At 42.9% G+C, this 21,138-nt stretch overlaps 1 protein-coding gene across 1 annotated transcript in view; it reads left to right on the top strand.

Annotated features, from left to right (window-relative positions):
* dgkg (diacylglycerol kinase, gamma) overlaps nucleotides 1-21,003 on the top strand; it is a 104,773-nt gene extending 83,770 nt beyond the window's left edge. Inside the window, exons 25-27 of the mRNA XM_030080697.1 lie at nucleotides 11,648-11,768; nucleotides 12,688-12,748; nucleotides 14,997-21,003. Coding sequence (XP_029936557.1) covers nucleotides 11,648-11,768; nucleotides 12,688-12,748; nucleotides 14,997-15,095 — 281 coding nt within the window. The 3' untranslated portion in view covers nucleotides 15,096-21,003. The remainder of the gene's footprint in view (nucleotides 1-11,647; nucleotides 11,769-12,687; nucleotides 12,749-14,996) is intronic.
* The last annotated feature ends 135 nt before the right edge of the window (nucleotides 21,004-21,138 follow it).

Here is a 21,138-nt window from a genome sequence, read left to right on the forward strand (position 1 = left end):
GACATATCACTAAAAACCCCGTCATTTTCCTACCTAATTTGAAATTTCACATGAACATTGTCTCTAGTCAAATGATGAAGTCAGCACAACGATAGCCCTCAGTCTTGTCATCATAACCAAAAAATCAAGTCTTATGTTAATCAAAACATATAAACATGTACCTTCATCACTAATTGGTAGGTAGCCAAATTAACAATCATAACTAATATTTATTTAAATGATATTTGTTAAATATGCTTGTTAAGCTGTAGGAGAACCATGTATATTTTATGGTTGCCACAGCACTTGAATGCATAGTGAGCACTAGACCAGGATAGTGGCTTTCACATGGAATCATCAATCAATCATCAATCTTTGTCTTAGTTCAGTCAACAAAGCAGGTGAGGAGAGCATAACAGCGCAGTGAACCAGCTAAGTTAGCTAGACTAGCTTTGTGAGAGAAAAGTGCATGTGTTAGACCAAGTACAGCGACAGTTACACAGACACGTGTGGCTCACAGGCCAGATCAGAATCAGAACCAGAAATACTTTATTGATCCCCGAGGGGAAGCTGGGTCAGTAGCAGCTGTTCAGATTCTCAAGAGAAGAATATGTATAGGCATAGGTGAAATGATAAGAAATAGAGGAAGAAACAAGAACGATATGCATTAATCCTACTTTGTGCATTACTCCTAATAATGCATAATGTTGCTGGTGTTGATGTTGTGTATCATATTTATCAAGCAAACATAGTTTAGCCAGCAGTTCTTCCTCTTATATCCGTTTAGCATGTTGATTGTTTGGAGGAATTTCTGCCGTTACGAAAACTTGAATTCCAGTTCCTCAGTATCTGCAGCAGATTCAAGCAAAACAGCCCCATTTATTGCAGCATGCTGTATAATACTGGCACATTAACCACCAGTCACTGTTAGCCGGAGCCTCTCCTGCCCGACTTTTCCCCTGAGGGAGCTGCTGGACCCATGGCAGCAGCTCATTTTCGCCTCCTTTGCAAAACCTCTTCAGCAGTGTATCGTGGTTCATACAAGAATAGCTGAAGTGAACTCTGCTAAAATGTGTCTGAAAATGTTGTCGTCCATCAGGTTTTAGACAGTGGCATCTTCTTCCGCGGCTATAATTACCTCAGTTTCGAGCTAACCGGTAAATACGCTAACCTTCAACAACGGATTTAGGAACATTTTGTGCATTCACATAAGAAAACAGCCCCTAATGCTGACAGAAGGGTTGTAGCCAATAGAGAACCACCGCCTAACAGGTGCATTTTTTTTTTTTTCGCGAAAGGATTCATGCCATTACATGATTTTGATGTACAGTAGCAAGTTCTGAAATCCAAACATAGGAAAACAGAAATACCTGAGTCAATTGGAACCACCGACACCTCAATATTCATCTAGCGAGCTGCAAAGTGTGATTTATATTTTTTGCGGTTATGCCCTCCTTTTAATTTAATTCCTTTTTCTTTCATTTAATTCAACAACGGATTTAGGAACATTTTGTGCATTCACATAAGAAAACAGCCCCTAATGCTGACAGAAGGGTTGTAGCCAATAGAGAACCACCGCCTAACAGGTGCATTTTTTTTTTTTTTTTTTTTTTGCGAAAGGATTCATGCCATTACATGATTTTGGTGTACAGTAGCAAGTTCTGAAATCCAAACATATGAAAACAGAAATACCTGAGTCAATCAGAACCACTCACACCTCAATATTCATGTAGCGAGCTGCAAAATGTGATTTATATTGTTTTGCGGTTATTCCCTCCTTTTAATTGATTTCCTTTTTCTCATTGTCTAATGATGTTCCTCAGGAAATTTTCTCTTATAATAATTGTGCTCGTACTGCATCACAATTTCAAGTAAAATGTCAATGTAACATGTAACATATAACATATAACATATTACCAAATGATCCACAGATTTGGCTCTGCCGGTTTTATTCTTCATAGTGCGTCTTTGTCAATAAAGCACAGGACAGGAGGCTTGTAGGCTACCCACATGCCTGTCACTCACTTCCCCCATAATTTCCCTCCATCAAAATTGGCATTTTGAATCTTAATTCTGTTGTTCATGGTCACTGTATGTGACAGACATCCACTGCTGGATGTAGTTCAAGGAATTATTATTGGCCTGGTAAAGCTGTATTTGTTCGCAGAAAATGGCTTTTTTTTTTTTCTTTTCCACCGTGAAAATTGTTACCATCTCTGAGGCTCACTTGGCTAAAGTGCATGTACCCTTGATGTGCTGGGTTCATGTCAAGCCTTGGACATGTGGGACCGTGTCATCCACCTCTTGCTCCATATTTCCTGTGGCACTCTATTGGAATGATCAAATACAGTGAAATTAAAATATATATATATATATTATTCAGCAAGGATGTTTTTTTTAGAGGAATTTTTCAAAAAGTGAAAAGAATTTACTTCCACCATACACTCTTTTTATGTTCAGTTCATCTATGATGTCAACCAAAGAAGGAAACTCGTCACTCTGTCCTTTCACCAAGGTATCCTTAATTCGTATCACTTCTCTCACACTCATTCATCGTCCCCTTTTCTTTTTCTCCGTCTCTTTCAACTCACTCTGACTCCACATCTCTGCTGACTGAACTAAACCTTGTTTCCATGGAGATCCCAGAGCTAAACTGAATCAGAGAGTGGGGGAGAGGAAGAGAAAAAGAGAAGAGAAAAGAAAGACAGCAGAGTGAGAAAGAGTAAGAGCAACAGAAGCTAAGCGAGAGGAGAGAGGAGAAGCTAATGCTAGCTGTGTGACTCATATCAGTAATCTTTAGATGCCCTCCAGGCAGCAGCTTTTGTAGGTTGGGTTTGTGTGCTTATGTATGTTCATTTGCCTTTGTAGGCCTGTGCTTTTGTGCATTAGGTGCATACTGTGCACACAAGTGCTGCATTTGTAAATGAGGCACTGCTGCCCTTAAGCACAAACACATACATACACACACTTACACACACACACATGCACTATACCTACATCGACTTGCATCCCATCACCAAAGTGGATCGCGAATTTTTTTTTACACTGGGTGGCACAGAGTTTTAGCAAAGTGGCTTGGAGGGGGTGGTGGGTACATCAGGCAACTTGTAAATGAGTTTAATTCACTTAGATTGGAGGTGCAATAATAATAATAATCAACTGCAAGAAATCCTAACAGTGAAAGAATTTCTTTACAGAAAGCTCAAGCACAATGAGTCCAAACCAGGACAAAGAGATGCTGCTATTGTGGCCTTAATTAGCAATAGAATCACTAAGAGAAACCCAAACAGTGGCATTAACTTATCGAATTAACATTATGTACACACCAATCTGAACCTGCAAAACTACCTCTACTGTTTGTGGGGGTCAGGGCATCTTCTAACTACGGTTGTAGTGCTATATAATATTTTAATTACTGACAGTGGTAAAGAGTTTTTACTGCCGTTGGTTTGTTTTATCTTATATATTGTCTTCTAGCTACTGTTATAGTACTATATAATTTTTACATTTTTGACGGTGGTAAAGCGTTTTTACTGGTGCTGGTTTGTTTTATAAGGGAATAAAGTTTGATCCTCTGTTGCTTCATTTCTGGTGGTGTGTCAGCAGCACCGCAGATAAATATCCAACATGTTTGATGAGAAACTAACGCGTCTGCTGCAGGTTCTCGCTTGCTGCTTTTCTTCATCACAGTCAAACAGGCTCTCATTTTAGCCTTTACAAACGTCCTTTTTGGAAACTCACCACATCTTGAAGTTGTCCATAGTTGTCCACACACTATACTGCGTTCAGTGAACTCGAGTGTGGCATGAAGTTGCCTTCACTTGAAATTGGACATCAGAGTTTTGATTTGAGTTTTGAAATTTCTGACCAGTGACAAATACCTTATTATTATTATTATTATTATTATTATTATTATTATTATTAAATGGCCCCAAAAATTGGAGTGGAAAATGAAGCTTTTTTTTTTTAAGGTTGGCAGCTGCCACCCCATGCCATCCCCTGGTCCACCACTGCATCACCATGTGTTCATCTTTGAAGCCCCTCACCTGAGCAGTTGAGTCCCTTAGAGTGGTCAGAGGCCATTGTGCCCGCCCCATCCCATCCTGGCACCACTGCTCACTCTCATAGTTCAGCCCAAAGGTTTGGCTCTGCAGGATGTTCAGGCCATATGCCCCCAATATTTATAGCCAGAGATTTCTCCACGCTGCTCTGTGCACATGCAAGCAAATACACACACACCACACACACGTTTTTATATTAAACGTTTTTATTATTCATTCCTCTAACACTAACCCTTACCTTAACTTTTAGTTACTCAAGTTAAAGTGCCAGAACCTCAAAACTGTGTTCAAGTGCAGTATTTGAGTCAGTACTTTTCACCTCACGTGCGCAAACACTTGCAAGATCTCAAATGTACACATGCAGTTTCACATATGGAACTCAAGGGGAAGTGGCACAGCTTCCACTTCTTTACAGCAAACAGCTCCAGTCCCTTTTCTTGCCTGTCAGTTGTCTTTCAGGCCTCACAGGAATCAGTATTGTCAAATGTCACACACTGTTGCATCAGGCGAGCTGATTAATGATGCTTTTAAGCTGTCAAGCCACGACTTACCTTTTAAGGATCTGCAAGGCTGGCTGTTTGGTGAGTGTTTTCTTGTGTGCATGCATTATGATAATGTGTAGATGCATCTGTGTGAGTGTGGGTGTGGGTGTGTGTGTGTGTGTATGTGTGAATGCCTGAATGCCTAAATGCATGTGTGTATGTGTATGCATGTGTGAGTGTGACAGTGTATCTGCTTTCTGCTAGCTTTGCCCATCGATTTGCATTTTTGCATTTTTGAGTATATTTGCAAATATTTCAGTACGTGTGTGTGTGTGTGTGTGTGTGTGTGTGCCTGACGTGCATGCACACTCATGCACGTCAGAAAGTGTGTGATGGAATCTTTGCGCTCCAGAGTTGTCCCACAGGATTTAACCTTCATTAAATTAGCTCCTCCTCCTAATGCTATTTGGAAACAGAACTCAGAGAAAGGTGCTCTAGTTTCCCTGACAAACTGTGTGTGTGTGTGTGTGTGTGTGCACATGTCTGCGTGTGTGTTTATTTGTTAGAACATATGTATGCGTTTGTGTACGCATGCATGCCTAGGTGTGTGCGCATGTTTGTACCTTTGTGTGTTTGCGTACACACCAAAGGGCAGTAAGAAATGTCCACCCCGGTACAATACAATATATTCATGTGCAAACTACATCTGCGTGCTTCAGTGTGTGTGCGTGCGTGCCTCTGTTTGTGTGCATGCGTGCCTGCATGCACAGCTTACAGCTAATTGTTTATGACAGTTGTTTGCTCTGCTGCAATAAGATCATGCTTTTAAAGCCGTTTGCTGCAGATAATGCAATCAGCCAGGTTATCCAGAGTGAGTGAAAGAAGCCCGGGGCAGTTCTGACCTCAGCGATGAAACTTCAAGCCTCTGAGTCACTCTGTCTCTGCCCTGGTTTCTGTATTACATGGGACAGAAATGACAGCTGAGACAGATATACAGAGCAGTAGTCTGGTAGCAAAGTCTCATTGGAATATAATGACTTGCAGTGGCTAAATTTAGAGGCAACTTCTTATATTCTGTTCGTATAAACAACAGGAAAAAAAAAAAAGTCTCGCTAAACTGTTGTGGAAGTTTTCAAATCGGGTCTTAGGTTTCTAAGTATAGCCAGGTGGAGAAGTGATGGAAATCTGTCTGAGTGTGTAGATGAACTGGAGCCTAAAGTCCATTTCTGTCAACTGCATGACGATGGATAACCGTCAGAGGGGCAGAGGAAGACACACTCAGGGCTGGAGGTGGAGGTGCTGACAGGGACAGGATATGCGTACACAGATCCTGGTGTCACCCCATCCCAATCCTGCTCCTCCTCGAATTTTATCTCTGCCCCATCTCTCCCCTCCCCTGTTCATTTCCTCTTTGCTCTTGGATCGAATTCCTCAACATCCTGCTGGGGACTGAACTGGGAAGGATTTGCATAAATACAGTCGATGTCGCCGCACTGTCCCATAGGCGAGAGGCGACTGAAAATCGACCAAGACTTGGAGAATCACGTGGTTCACTGGTGCTGGGTTGTAGAGGTGTGCTATTTCGGATATGCCCCAATGGTTCCCAGTGCCTCTCCCCATCATGAGTCATCTATTTTCTTCCAAAGCTTGTCCCAAGTTCCCTTTGCGGTCCCTTCATTCACCCCACAGTACCCCCAAGCTCTCTCCTTCCCTCCCTCCTCTTCTCCAGGCCCTTAGTCCCCCCCCATCCTCCCGCCTTTCCTCCCCCACAACAGTCTAGCTGTGTCACACCATGATGGAGGACAGAGCTATTTCAGGCTGTTAGCATCCAGAGACCACTTATTGTTTTCTTCTCACACAACAGAGCAGATTCTATAATTACCTTGATTTCCCCCCTACCAGCCCACGTGGCTCGTTATTACAGAAATAGTTGCTGTATGAAGCCGCCTTGTTGCTCTCAGTGGATGGTGGGAGAGGCGGACGACCTCCGAGTAATGCATTTTCTCAAAGTCAACAAACAGCAATGCTCTCATTTTGATAGACGGTCACCTTCAAATGGGATGAGAGCAGAACAGAAAAGATGATGTGGACCACTTGTTGAAATAGCTGTCAAAAAAAGGGACTGAAATGCGGTCTTTCCCATGGCCACCCTCATCCCTTCTGGTCAATTCCCATGAAATTTTATTGCCGGTCAAGACTTTCTGAGAAGCTCAAGAATATGCTCGTTTGGACAGTTTGCACCATCTGGGCGCTTACATGCCAGGGAAGAGACATGGCGGATGGTGTATTTTTGTACTGTCATAGTAACATAGTGTACTCTGTCAGAAGGCCAAGTGAGCGGTGCTCGCCCCCGTACCTTTACCTCCGTTTGGTGCTGCTGAGGTGAGGTCCAGTTCCTTTTGACCATCTGCCATGATTCTGGCCACCCCGAGACAATGACAGGCTGGTCTGGAAGGGAGGGCAAGTGGGCGGAGGAAGGAAACACAAATATGCTTGTTTATAATTATAGGCCAGCACCCTGAGCTGACGCACAATGCAATTTGTAGCTATTTCTCGGGGGAGTTAAAGATTGAGGTGGTATGTAGTTTCACCTGCCTGTCTCTAGTTCTATTTTTGTATTTTCACATATTTTTATCACCTCTGAATATTTTTAGCTTGGAAAAAAAGAGATGTGTTCAGCATTTCAAGAGATTTGCCAGATAATCTAGTGTGATCCTAGTTATCCTGTGAAGTCCCGTGTTTTTTTTTTATCTCTGTAACACCGATGATTTTTTAAAAATTAATTTTATTTTTACCTGAAGCTGCAACTTGAAAGCAACTCTTAATAACTAAACTAAACAACTGACAACAAACTACTATTTCTAAATGTCCTACACTCTGTTGCCCATTTCATCCAGTCATTTAGCCTCATATTCAGAGCTAAAATCTTGTTTTTCATAAAATTAGAGTTAAGTCATCCTACCTGCTAGTGGGATGAGTTAACCGTGCTGGTTCTCAATAGTTATCAGTTTGTTTCCAGAATTTTCTTGAAGTTCATGTGTCATTGTCTTTATACTAGTGGGCTGATCTGCCTTATTCTGCCTTGTTTCAACAGATTTATTGCCAGAAAAAATCCTGAAACAAGTGAAACTGCATTGAAATGAGCAGGAATATGAGGAGATTAAATGACTTGAAGATGGAGATTTTCTGCAGTGGAAATTGTGTGTGTGTGTGTGTGTGTGTGTGTCAGTGTGAGCAAGCTTGCACCACATTATGTGTGTGTGTGTAAAGCATAGAGTACATTATTTACCACGTAGTGCAGTTGAATGTGCCTGCCTGCACAGCAGAGGAAGACTGTGCAGCACAGCAATAACAATTCTAGCTCCACACTGCTTGGCAAAGAAACGCCATCCCATCCCAGAATGCACTGTGGCTGGGTTATGTAAGAGGCTGTTCTATTCTATTCTTAGCGCTACCTCACTGAGACGTAACAGCGCTGGTTGCCTGAGAGTCAAAAGCACAGAGATCTGATGAGGCGGGAATCATCAGTGAGGTGAGAATGAGCACGGTGGGCTACTCTGCCATCAGGCTCTCACACTGGGACACGGGCAGAACGGCATGCCCATTTTTGGTATGAGGAGGAAGTAGAGGTGTATGAGTGGGCGTGCAAGGGATGGGGATTTATAGATTCATTAGCACAACAGGAAAGGGCTATCTCAACAATACTGTTTCAAAATCCTAAAATAGAACGTGTCAACACTCACTGGAAATTTTTTTTTACCTTTTCTTCACCCTCACTAAGCAGTACAAGAATGGGTTTCACTCTGTTAGAGGGTTTTATAGACTTAAAAGCTCCCCAGAGTTTTTATCCACAGGAATAAAACAGACTGCCTCCATCCTTCCATCCAGCCTTCCTTTTAATTCCCATCTGTCATGTGCATCCATTGTGTCACTAGTCCCCCTTCTTAATCCCTTAGTCTCCAAATGTCCAGTTTGTTCTTAATGGATGCCCAATCCTATTATTATTTCTTGGAAAGCTCTGCAGAAGCACAGAGATGCGGATTGGGAGTGTGTGTCCTTGTGCCTGTGCAGCAGTATGCAGCCCGCAGGCCCGAGGGAGGGATAGAGATCGGAGTGACTGGGAATTCAAAGTCCCAAAACTGATCCACCACATCGAGGCTACTCTGGTGTATAATCGACTCTGTAGCCCTGGCAAATCAGACATAAACAAAGAGCAGAATTTGTGAAGAGGTTGAGAAATATCCTTCCCCCCTGTGTACGTGTGTGTTGGTGTTGGTGTGCGACTGTTTGTAAGTGTGTCTGTGCAACCAGGATGAGACCATCTTTGCGCATTTCCTCTCTCGATGATGAAAGTCTCTCTGCTTAATCAAAGTGAGATTCCGTTGTGGTAAATGCTGTTGCAGTTTTTCTTTTTTTTTTTACAAGTCAAAAAAAAACAACAAAAAAAACAACAAATCACACAGCAGTAAAAATTCAGTGTGATCAATCTCTTTGTCTTTGCCACACTGTCAAACATTGCTGCACTGACAGGAATACACAGTTAAATGTTTACATATAAAACAATAAATAAATGATTTATGCACTGGGTTAGGGTTAGTCATACAGGAAGTTGCAAAACACCATAAAATGTTTTTTTTTTAAGCTAGCACTGCACATTACACAGCAATAATGTTTACTTTAGTGTGTCTTAGTTTACTGGGACGGTTGATGCAAATTATCCCTTATGAGCACCTCTGCACTAATACAAGTGCCCCAAGCATTTGATTCCTGGAATTAAGCCTTACACACACTATGCTACATGTAGCTACAGTAGGAGTGCATTTTTGTGTACATTTATGATGATATAGCCTGTTTTCTATGCTATTCAATTGCATGGCACTATATCATTCTATTTAACTAGGAATTGGGGCTCTATCTGAATGTTCATCTTGTATTATGGCACAAAGGTTAGTAAGATGTTTTGTTATGTTTTTTTTTTTGTTTTGTTTTGTTTTTTTTTTTAATGTTTTTTAAAATGTTTGTTCCCTGTCCCCCTCCAACATTTTCTGTTGGATTATCATTTGAAATATTAAAGCAAGCAAGTAACTCACTTGCAAACTTATCCCCATATAAACCTAGATCATCCTCAAAGCTAGGCACAAAGTGAAATGGCACACACACACACGCATGCATGCATGCATGGTTGCACACAAACATACAACGTATCTGTTTGATTTGGCAGTTAACTGGAATGTTGCTCAGCTGCTGTACAGTACATGCTTACTGAGACTGTAGAGAGAACATACATACAAGAGAAGACCATCTTGTGTCTCAAAGGACGAAATGCAGTTGAGCTGCTCCGTGTACTGTACTGTATTTGACTCTGTCTGATATGCTACAACATGACTCAGTATGTTGCAAAGCTCTTTCAATGTGCAAGACACCTTATGATCAGGAAAGGAGCAACCATAGTATAATTTGACTAGTAGTATTTAAATGATAATCTCTGCATTTACTCTCACATCATCGTCATCATTTGCCTATAATCCTCACATGCAGATGTGAGAAAGCACCACAGAGGCACAAAAGCCTTGTCATGAGCCATGTGTTGTATCAGGCCCTTGCAGACGACATTTCCTCCCCAGAGTAAAGCAAGAACACGCAACAGTTTCCTGTTTGCAGCTTTAAATAAAGCCGGCAGGCTACGCGAGGTCAGGCAACGTTGGGAAATTATTAACATTGTTTACACTGCAACAGACAGACAAGCCTGCAGCCTATAGCTCCAGTCAAAACAGGCAATGCTGCCAGTCCAAGCCTGTCTGGGCTAGACAGAGCTATGGCAACGAGACCCTCAGGGAATGGTTCGACCGGTTCCCTGGGTGCCTCTCATCTTGTCTCTGTTTTCTCCTGCACTGATGCAAACTCTTGCATGGTAGAATCAGCTATTAGATCTATTGGGTGTTCATTTCTTTACCCTGTCCTGGCATTAAGAATGTGCAGCACGTACTGTAGATTGTAATTGATAGACAAGGTTAATCATACGAAAACGAGTCACATCCCCTGCGTGCCATTGATTTAAGGACTAGGGGGATTAATTCAGCTGATCTGTCCGTATGGATGGACAGCTTGAGAAGAGCCACTCTCTCAATCCGTTGTTGGCAAGTACGATGCAGCCACACACAGCTCTGCAATGCTTCAGCCGAGGCAGACCCAGAGCTTTTTGCGAGCATGGAATAAGGCTGGGGTATGTTTTAGCGTTCAGCTGGCACCCGGCCCGCCCGGCTGCCTGTGCTAATCGACTGTCAGTGCCCCACACTAACCTGCATGATTAGCCCCGGAAGATGGGTGATAGAGACAGAGTATTAACCCCAGCCATTCCTGGTGTCATTTTGGCCTAGTCCACATTGTCCAACATGGAATCACAGGATCCAGTGATAAACTACACTGAAAGTGAGCTGCACATCGTGGTGGCTCTCACCATTACTGGGCAGGATGCGAAGTGTACAAGGCCACAGTGCATTAATGTAAAAGGGTGGCCACAGTGACACTGGTATGAGCTGTGTCATTGTTGTAGCAGCTCACAAATTATCACACTGGCAGTGAAAGGGTGAATATCTCAGAAGTCTCACTAATTAGCCCAATAATTCATGTTCGCTCATCATTTGTTAAAGCTGCGAAGTTGTTGGGACCATAAGAACAAATCTGTCTCTTCTCGATATTAGGACATCTATGAGCTATGTCCAAAGTTGTATGTGATACAGCCTACAACCTTTAAGGTTACGTCTATGAATACTGATCGACAGAGAGAGAACACAAAGCACAGTTCATAGGTTAGAGGGTAATAATCTTAGTGCTAAAGTGAGCCATCCTCTACACTATTTTGTCTTGTGTGTGAGGGAATGAAGGAGAAACATGCGCTGGGTCATGCAAGCATGTGTTTCCATATAAATAAGTGTGCGTGCAGACATGTGCACTAGGGAAATGTGTGTAAATAAGGAATATTTACTGTATGTGCCAGCTCTGACTGACATGCAATTCTGTTGACCAGGGCACCTATGAATTAATACATAGACCTCCTCTCTCTCTCTCTCTCTCTCTCTCTCTCTCTCTCTCTCTCTCTCTCTCTGTCATTCTCTCTCCATCCAGACTTGAGTGACCAGCTGCTGGAGGTGGTTGGTCTGGAAGGGGCCATAGAGATGGGGCAGATCTACACGGGACTGAAGAGTGCAGGCCGTAGATTGGCCCAGTGTGCCAGCGTCACCATCAGGTTAGCAGGACGTCCTGGCTCTCAGCTGCTTCCGCCTTTTTCCCCGACTTCCATCCATCTTTTGTATTACATTGATCTTTTATGATCTCCCGTCCTCCCTCTTTCCATTTATACTCGTCCCCTGTCACTGTCTTTCCTCCCTCTCTCATTGTGGGGGAGCAAATTGTCTCCATTCTCTACTTGTAAATATGTCTTCTTTCAAGTGTGTTGTGCATTTTGGTCCCTAAAATTTCTGCAGTACCCTGGGGCTACTGTGCCTGCACCCGGCAAATTACATATTTCAAGGGACTGACTGGCAGACATAGGGTGACAAATGATCTGTCTGACAGGTCCAAGAGCACCACAGGCCCTGTTGGGTTCTGACACCATTTTTGTCCAGAGAGAGTGGTTTTAGTTCACATGTTTTTGTTGCTCTTGCAGGCTCGGCCCATTTAGCATCCGCACTGAGCCGGTTACTGTAGCAAGTTAAAGAGGTGACATTTACAAGTCATTTTCTCACCTGTTCAGCAAACTGCCCTTAATATTTTCCTACACCCGAATTAAAAGAGCATTCATCACAGTCATTCTCCCATACTGTGTTTCCCTAGCCGGAGAGACACGCATGAAAGGCTTAAACTAACTTTGAGTGTGTCTGTGTGTGTGTGTGTGTGTGTGTGTGTGCGCGCGTGTGTGTGTACAGTGGGTCTGTGAGTTTAAAGAGTGGGGGCCTGTCTGGGAATGGGTCTCATGGGAACAAAGACTGCAGTGTTTGACCCTGTCCTGGGACAGTGTGAACAGGCCTCCCGTACCTCGGAGGTGCGTGTGATCTGACCCTCCTCCCCTTCAACCCACCCACCCTCTCTCTCTCTCTCTCTCTCTCTCTCTCTGTCTGCTCCTACCCATCCACCTCCCCACCCGCCCCTCTGCTCTGTCTTCACAGGACGTCCCGGCTGCTGCCCATGCAGATTGATGGCGAGCCCTGGATGCAGCCTCCCTGCACGGTGAGACCGAACAGCCTCCCCCGGAATAAACCTTTTTGTTTTTGATTTAGTATTGAATTATATAACCAAAGGGATATGTTTCATTCTTTCAGCATTGGGAGAATATGTTCTGGCGTAATCCCTGAACAGCAAATCACACTGGTATACCGTGGGGAAAGCAGTTTACAACTCAATTTAGCCTCATTTTTTATGGCAAATGCTATTGAAAGGTTCACGTTTTTATGAAGAAAATTATATCTATGAGAGATGGTGAGGAGACTTTTTCTCAGTTGAATGCCTCTTCTGGGGGGTTCAGAGCTAGAATATTAGGACAGTGCATTCAGTAGAGCGCAGATCTCCATGTGGCGAATCTCCACTTTTCAAATTACAAATAAAATTACTCTGTGATTCAAATATAATGCAGTGCAGTATAGAAAATACACTGTAAAACTCCAAAAGCCTCTCAAGTTTAGCTGTTTCCTGTTCTTTCTTTATCTGTTTCACTTTATAACACACATTATAGCAGCCTATGGCACACATACACATACCCTGCTCCGTCTGTCACTGCACACATTTCCACCCAAGCTACCTGGTAATTTTATTCCCAGGGTAACTTTTCAAGGAACTAAAAGGTTCCTTCAGTCCGTTATTGTCTGCGTTTCCATTGTGATCTAAAGACCCGTGGAAATTAGGCAAATGAAGTCCTTTGCACACCAAGTTCGTATTTTTCATCTGAAATTGTCGCACGTTTAAAAATAAATTGGACCTCACGTTGTGTAAATCGTGTCTACACACTGACTCGGACTCTCTCATCCGTCATCAGAGTTTTTGGAACAGGTTTGATTTTCTGGCAATGAGGCAACTCAGCCATTTACGCACGACTGGATCTGCTGGGATCTCTGGCACAGCATGGAAACACTGAGACCATCAGCTCTGCAGAAAAGTGTGATAAACAGACTGATCCCAGGACAGCTGCTGACCAGGATCTGCTCTGTATGTTGTGGTGTTTTGAAGCTGTGCACTGAGGATCTGTGGATCCAGTTGAAAAGCTGATCACCACAGAAATAGAAATGAATCCAGTCAGTTTCTGTGGTGATCATCCGGTGCACACTTGGCAAAATTTGGATCACCTGTTAACCTCCTCGCTACCTTTGACACCCTCTCAGGATTGGATGGAACCAATGTTTCAACAAATATGATAATAAAACACATTGGACAAGGTTTCTGAGTGTAATGATTTTTATTGGATCACAGATTAAAAAAGCGCAAACGAAAAATACGGTATTGTTGTTCAAAAGCCTTTAGTCAGCTGGCATGTGACACAGAGACGGCTGTTTTACACATCCACTTATGATTTTTTTTTCTATAATGTTTTTGTGCTCTGTGTTCTGTTGACTTTCTCTGTCAGCAGTGTTTTTATAAACTCGCCCCACAAGTACAACACACATCCTGTTTTTTGTTGTTGTTGTTTTAAGCCAGTGTTTGTTTTTTTAAGGAAAAGCAAATTATGAAACATGCTTCCATAAAATTCAGTCTCACCCCAAATCTATAGCAATGTGTCTGTCTATGCTGTACGTGGGGAGATGAAAAGGTGAGAATGAATCCTCACTAGGTCATCTCCAGTCAGTTAATTACTGTGAGTATAAATGATTCCCTGGGCCTTGAACCCCATGTTGACAGTCACTGTCAAAAAACACTGCTAATGTCCACAGTGCCTGTTGCAGCGGGTTCGCACAATATATTCTTCCCTCCTTTCCTGACTCAGTTCCCTGTGCCTTTTTAATCTCCCTCTTCCTCCTCCTCACACCTCCAACCTTCCATCCAACAGCTGTCATGCCACCTCACATCATAAACTAATACATCCTTTATGTAGAAGAGAGAAAATTTGCCACTGAATGCAGTTACATGCAGTAACAGGCTATCTATCTATCTATCTATCTATCTATCTATCTATCTATTTATCTATCTATGCTTTTATAGCATTTAAAATATTTTTAATTTCTTCTTTTTAGACTTTTACGGGGGTGTTAGATGCAGTGTTCTTTGACGTGCTGTGTGGGTTATTTTGCTTGCAAGGTCACGATAGGTGATTTTGCAGCTACCTCTTGTGAAAAGCCAGGAAATGATGGTGAGGAGAACTGTAAATGTGTCAAGAAATTCAGCTGCAATATTGAGCGCACATCATTTTCTACTCCTGAATCTCAGATGTAAAGTGGTTTTGAAGATGGGGAAAACCGTTCCTAACTGTGCTGTGTCCTGATTCTTGCAGGTCAGGATCACACACAAGAACCAGGTCCCCATTTTGCTGGGCCCACCGCAGAAGACGCCGTTCTTCTTCTTCAAGAAACGCAACCGGAGCCGCGACTAGGAGACATACGCAAACACACACACACATACACACACACATACACCCCACGCATGCACACACACACACACACACACACACAGCTATCACCCATCAGCAGCTCCACCAGATGACTGGCACACCTTTGCCAGGGTGGAGTTTGATACTGGGTGTTTTGTTAATGTCAGTATGCCCACAGACAATCCACTCCCAACGGGACCTAAAGTGATGGCACCCAAAATGAAATGACTCTCAGTATACTGACCTATTCCTGTGTAACGATTATCTTCTAGTTTCTCTCTTGAACACTGACCTGCCCATGGCTGAGTCTAAATCTCAGCTTTAGTTAGGCTTTAGTTGGTCTCTGCCCCTTGCAACAGCCAAACCTTGATCCTCTTAGTCCAAGCACCCCTGTACCTCAGCCATATACCAGTACCACACTGCCTGCTAGACACATTGCCAGCTTGTTGGTTCCTGGGATCCCCTCACAGTCCTTAAGTGGAGCGGGCATAAAGAAAAGGATGCATAGCGAGTCAGAAAATAGGTGGGGGGGTGCTGATGAAAAAAAAAAAAAAGCCAGGGAGAGAAGTAGGTTACGAGATGAGACAGTGAAGGCAGAAAGAGATGAAAACAGACTGGAGGGAGAAACAGGAGGAGCAACGAGAAGGTGGAGTGGTTGAATGGGGAAAGTGGTGCGGCAGTGGGAGACTCGGCTGTTTACGAGGCCAGTGAGAAAGCAGAGTAAGATCCACCTCTTTGTGGAACCTGTATGAATAATGAAACAGTGATTGCTTGTAAGAGCGCTCACTCCTGGGCCTCCCCACAGACCGACAACACGGCACAATCGAGAAGAGGAGCGGAAAAGGCTCATCCATTATTGACCCACTTCGTTTATGGGTAGATGGCGCTGGCCTGGGATGGGAGAAACAAGCAGGGATTTCAGGCCCCTAGCATCACTAGCCTACAAACAAGGATCTTCTAAACCGTAGTTACAGCCTCTGTAGATGATCTGGTAGTAGACCTTTGGCAAAGTAAGTCTCTTTCCAGCTGCACAGACAGTATTTATCTCTATTTAAATCAGCGATAAACTGACCAGAGACGAGATTGAAAGTAGGGATCGGAGACACACAGTGTTTCTGGTGTGTCTCGCTTTCTGCAGGAACATATTAAATTTGTCCCAATATTTGCTGCGTGCCAAGACAACCATGCAGATTGAATCAACAACCACTCCTGTCACCGAGCCACCATGCACCAGACATCCTAACCCCTGGCAGAGGACACTTTCAGTGGGTCAAGGCTTGAAATAAATCTCCTGCTGGGGTATAACAGCAGGGGCCCCCAGGGTTTTATTTACCAGAGCACTGACAGGGGGACTAAATTTACCCCTCTATTTCAGGGAGGATCTATCTTATCCTCCTGTGAAACTCTATGCTTGATTACAGTGTCAAAACATCAACTCGCAATGTCAAGTGTGCTGTCAGGGGGCGCAAAACCCGGGGCACCCTCTGCAAAGTGAAGGATGTCTTCATGTCACTCATGTTTTTGCTCAACCTCACCAAATGAAGATGTGTCAATAATGGAAGACAAAATTAAAGAGAAGATGGAGGAGATATAAATAGTAGAAAAAACTAGTTCTAATACTAATAGTTTATACTATAAAATCAGTCAGAAACCTTTGCAGTCACAAGGCAGAAAGCTTAGTTCAGTGTTCATAGAGAATGCACCCAACATGAACATATTACTCTCCCAACAATATGGCAGATTATTCTATATGTGCAGACACAGTATATGTATATTTCTGGAAAGTAGGTGTAGTGCACATATACACACAAACGTGTTTTTAATAATATTATATCATTGTTATTAATGTAGAATTTGTAGCTTAGAGGAGTACAGATCAGTATTCTGCAGTGGGTCACCGTGCAGAGCGGCTCACGTTGGAGCTGGTACAATCGCTCTGTCAAGGCAGTTTTTCACATCGTCTGATTCACATGAGGTGAGATCTAAACTGGGTGGTGTAGCAACGTGTGACCACCTCTCCTCAATGTGGCTGTTTGCTCGCGCATGGAGGGAATCCAAGCACGAGCTAAGTCTGACCAAAACATCAAATACCACAAAATCATACAGAATCTGTCGTCCTGATCTAAGATGTCATATGAATGATGATTTCCTCAGAATGCAGAGACACAAAAGGAATGTAAAGGGGCTGGTGTCGAAACGGCACGGGATCTGTCTGATGGGAGTGAGGTGTTTGGGAAAACTGTCTTGAATCATGCCGAATTGTATCTATCTGCAGCACAGGGTAGAGCAAATTGGTGACAAGTTCCTAGTGGTGCAAACTGAGCTCCGCCATAGGGTGAGGCTTTCACGCCTCCACACCCTGTTTCCCTTTAAAACGCACTGAGTCTTGCACCCAGGCCCCATGAAAACACACAGGATGTCCGATGCACATGTGTATAGATGCTGTAGCTACCCCTGCCAAGATACGATTCTGGGTTCCTGCAAACAGGATTAAAATCATCCCAGGGATGAAGTTCTTCAGGTTAGTTAAATACGAGTTTCATCCAACTGAATTGTTTATATTTAAATGTACACTGATGTAAATTCATAACATATCTAGTATAACTGTGATGCCATGCCAACATAGGACGAGTGTCACGAGATAATCAACGCATCATGATCTCATACATTTCTGCTTATTTTGTAGTAGTCCCAATGGAGCCTGGGCGGGAAGACAGCTCAGTGGGAAAAGAGTGCATGTTTACAGTTACTTTACATTTATTGAATGAATTATTTTAGACAGGTATATTATCAAGTGTACATATTTGTTTATAATATTTTATCTGAAGTTAACTTACACCACCGCATGCCTGCTGAAACAAAAGGAGAGTGAAAACGTGTGCAATTGATGAAAGACCACGCTCATTATTGCAGTTACTTTTCCCTCAGAACTCTCACCTGTGGATCAGACTCTTAAGTCTTATTCTTTACTTAACAATTCCATTTATCTGATTATTATATTTATTTGTTGTGATTTTCTTCTTTTTTTTTGTTTTTGGAAGCATGTTTATGATGCTGTGCAAGGAAAGGCAGCAAAGGAACTGTGTGAGTACATGAAAAAAAGAAAGAAATGTAGAATTCCCAGATGAAGTGTCCACTGTCATAATATCTACTCGTGATTTACCATCTGATCAAGGAGCGCCAGCATAGACACCCACACAGAGCCTGTCAGACTCAATCCCCAAAGTGTGTGTCACGACTCATGCCTGGGCCTGTCCTTTGAAGTAATCAATTGCCTTAACTAACAAATGGAGCCACTCTCTCTGTCTCTCTGCTCTCTTTAGCTTTGCAGATAAACACAGAGAACTAGAATCCGTCAAAGCAGAAATCACCGGATAGGATAGAAAACACCATCATTTGCAGCAACATTTCCAATAGCACATTGCCACCACTAAAATGATCACCACCAAAAAAAAAAAAACGATTTGGTTCACAGAGATTGATGTGTGACCGTTGCAGACAAACCAAGAGGACCCAAGGCAATCGATACCTTTTAACCCCCTGTAGTTATTAGTGGCAGTGTTATGTACAATATTGCCATCAGTGAGCAGCAGAGGATGGCCTGCCTTTTGCTCCCGTGATGATAACAGTGTGACGAGCTGAACCATGGTGACCTGTATTAGCGAGCACGGGAAGTGATATCTGTATCTATCTATATCTACGGGTTCAGTTTCCCAAAGCATGCCATCTTTAATCTATATCTGCTGATAATTGACGGGGTTTACTGGGTTTCACATTGTTCAAAGCAGATCTATCTCGCTGTTTTGATTCAGATTAAAGGAAAATTCCACCCTTGGATACTTTTACATATCTCATCAATCTGTGATGATCAGTGCATTCCAGGAGTTATTTATGATCATTTGATTTTTTTTTTTTTTTTTTGTACCCACTTTGCCTCAGCCTGCCTCATCCACCTTTACTCCAGTTAGCCATTTCCCACATTTCTAGAATGGCTTTCAAAAATAACCCAAAATGCGGACATGAACCTGTTGCACTCACCTGTGGTTTATATGTGTAGGTGGAGAAAGTGACAGCTGTAGCAGAGTGAGAGTTTTTCCAATTACTGTAAGGAAAGGAAGAGTTTCACTACTTGCTCAAAACACAACAAATTGTCTGGCTGCATTGTACTGTGGCCTGAACTGCATTCATCATAGCTTGTTGAAATAGTTTTAAATCCCGCTGTCCAGCTGTGCTGGAAAAATCTGGACAGGACATCTCACATCACAAATATCTGGCCAGTTATCCAGAGGAACAAGAAAAATACACCAACAAACAACAAATGGAACCCAGAAATGCAGCATACATCACATTAGTTGTTTTTGGCTGGACTGCACAGCCGGGCCAGCCCCACAAACGTGAACATCTCAGACTGAGAGATGAAGTTACGCGATCAGTCAGCCAACCAACAACATCACTGGTAAACATGTAAGAGGCCAGACAGTAATGGCTGCCATTGGTCGATCGAGTGTTGGACTTTCCCCTTTAGTCATTGCTCTTTCCAAATGAATTGATGCAAACGCCCCTCCCCCGTCCTCAGCGGGCGTTTACAGCAGTTCAACTTATTGACTGCAGCTTATTCCAAATTTATCACACAGTAAAACTACAAGAGCAACTTGAAATGGCTGCTTCACATGAACAATATTAGTGTAACTAAAGATTTGCTGAAAAAAATATTTTTTACATGGATAGATTATCAACTACGATTCTCACTTTGGTCTCACCTTCGCATTTCCTGTGTGTAAGCAGAGCTGATCAATTTCTCTCACATCTCTCTCAGCTCACAGTATCAGCTCAGCTCGCTCGGTACCTTGAGGTGACTCAAAAAACAGTATCAGGTACTATCCACAACTTTTGTTTCAGTGAAAAACCAAGAAAGGCAAGTGTGGTCAATTTGAGTCTTACCATGTAGTGGAAAAGCATCTTATTTTATATTCTTGGTTTTTTAAATATAGACATGGTCTAGCCATACACAAGGTTTTAACCTAGTCCTGTTTTTAACAGTGATTAAGTGTTTAAGGGTGGATTTTTCCTTTAAAGGTTGCATATTTGCGTGCACTTTTTAGTAGTCAAGGTCCTAGTTGATTGCTGCCACTGCAAAGCTCCACTTTAACCCGTCTCCAGTAATTAGCTACACCCACATTAATCAACATAATCACATAAAGAGATGGTCATCAGTTGTCCCCCTTCCAGTGCCCTGACCTTCAGGGGGCAGAGGGGGCTTTGCTTGTCCCCTCTAAGAGGCCGTGGTGGTTTATCACGGCCTACCGTCCTGACAGTGTGATCCTATTCTTATCCCGGGACAGATTAGCAGTATTGAGTGACATCAGAGGCACAGATGCAGCAGAGCCCCAATGTGCTGTTGTTCTACGTGTATGCTATAAAATCATAGAAATAGAATCCACAGAGCAGACTTTCCTATGTGAGTCAGCGGGGATGTAGGAAGGCCCGACATCAGACAAAGGCCTACATCACAGTCGCGCAAGGATCAACTCCGATGAGGTTCACTAATCAGCCTGGGTTTCCTTCAGGCGGATTACTGAGAGGGAAAAAGTTGATCATTGTATGTCATCATGAGCACAGCTAATCAAATTATGAACGGGGTTGTGTCTTCTCTGTTAATTCTACTTCTGTGGTATGATCCTCCCGCCCTCAGGGTCAGTATGGTATGGGACTTTCAGCCCATAGAGGGTCAAGGGCAGACAGAGTCGCTCATGTCTGGGATGTGATTGGGTAAAAAGAGGTGGAGAATCAATATCTTCAGCTCTGCAGTCTGCCCCGGTTCTGTCTGTATGTCACCCTCGCTGTTTGTTAGATGTTGGCGTTTTGATGGACAAAAAGATTTATCAAATAAACAAAAGAGGTTGAATATGCATTTTTGTCTGCTTTTTCTTTAATCACACAAACTAATGGACACATTCTAGCAGTGCTGGCACTCTTGGCTTTGTACTTAAACTGATTGGATTTGAATTGGATCAAACAGTTAAGGGCTTTTATGTTGATGATAAAG

Source organism: Myripristis murdjan, chromosome 21 (assembly GCF_902150065.1).
Source record: "Myripristis murdjan chromosome 21, fMyrMur1.1, whole genome shotgun sequence".
Classification (NCBI taxonomy): Eukaryota; Metazoa; Chordata; class Actinopteri; order Holocentriformes; family Holocentridae; genus Myripristis; species Myripristis murdjan.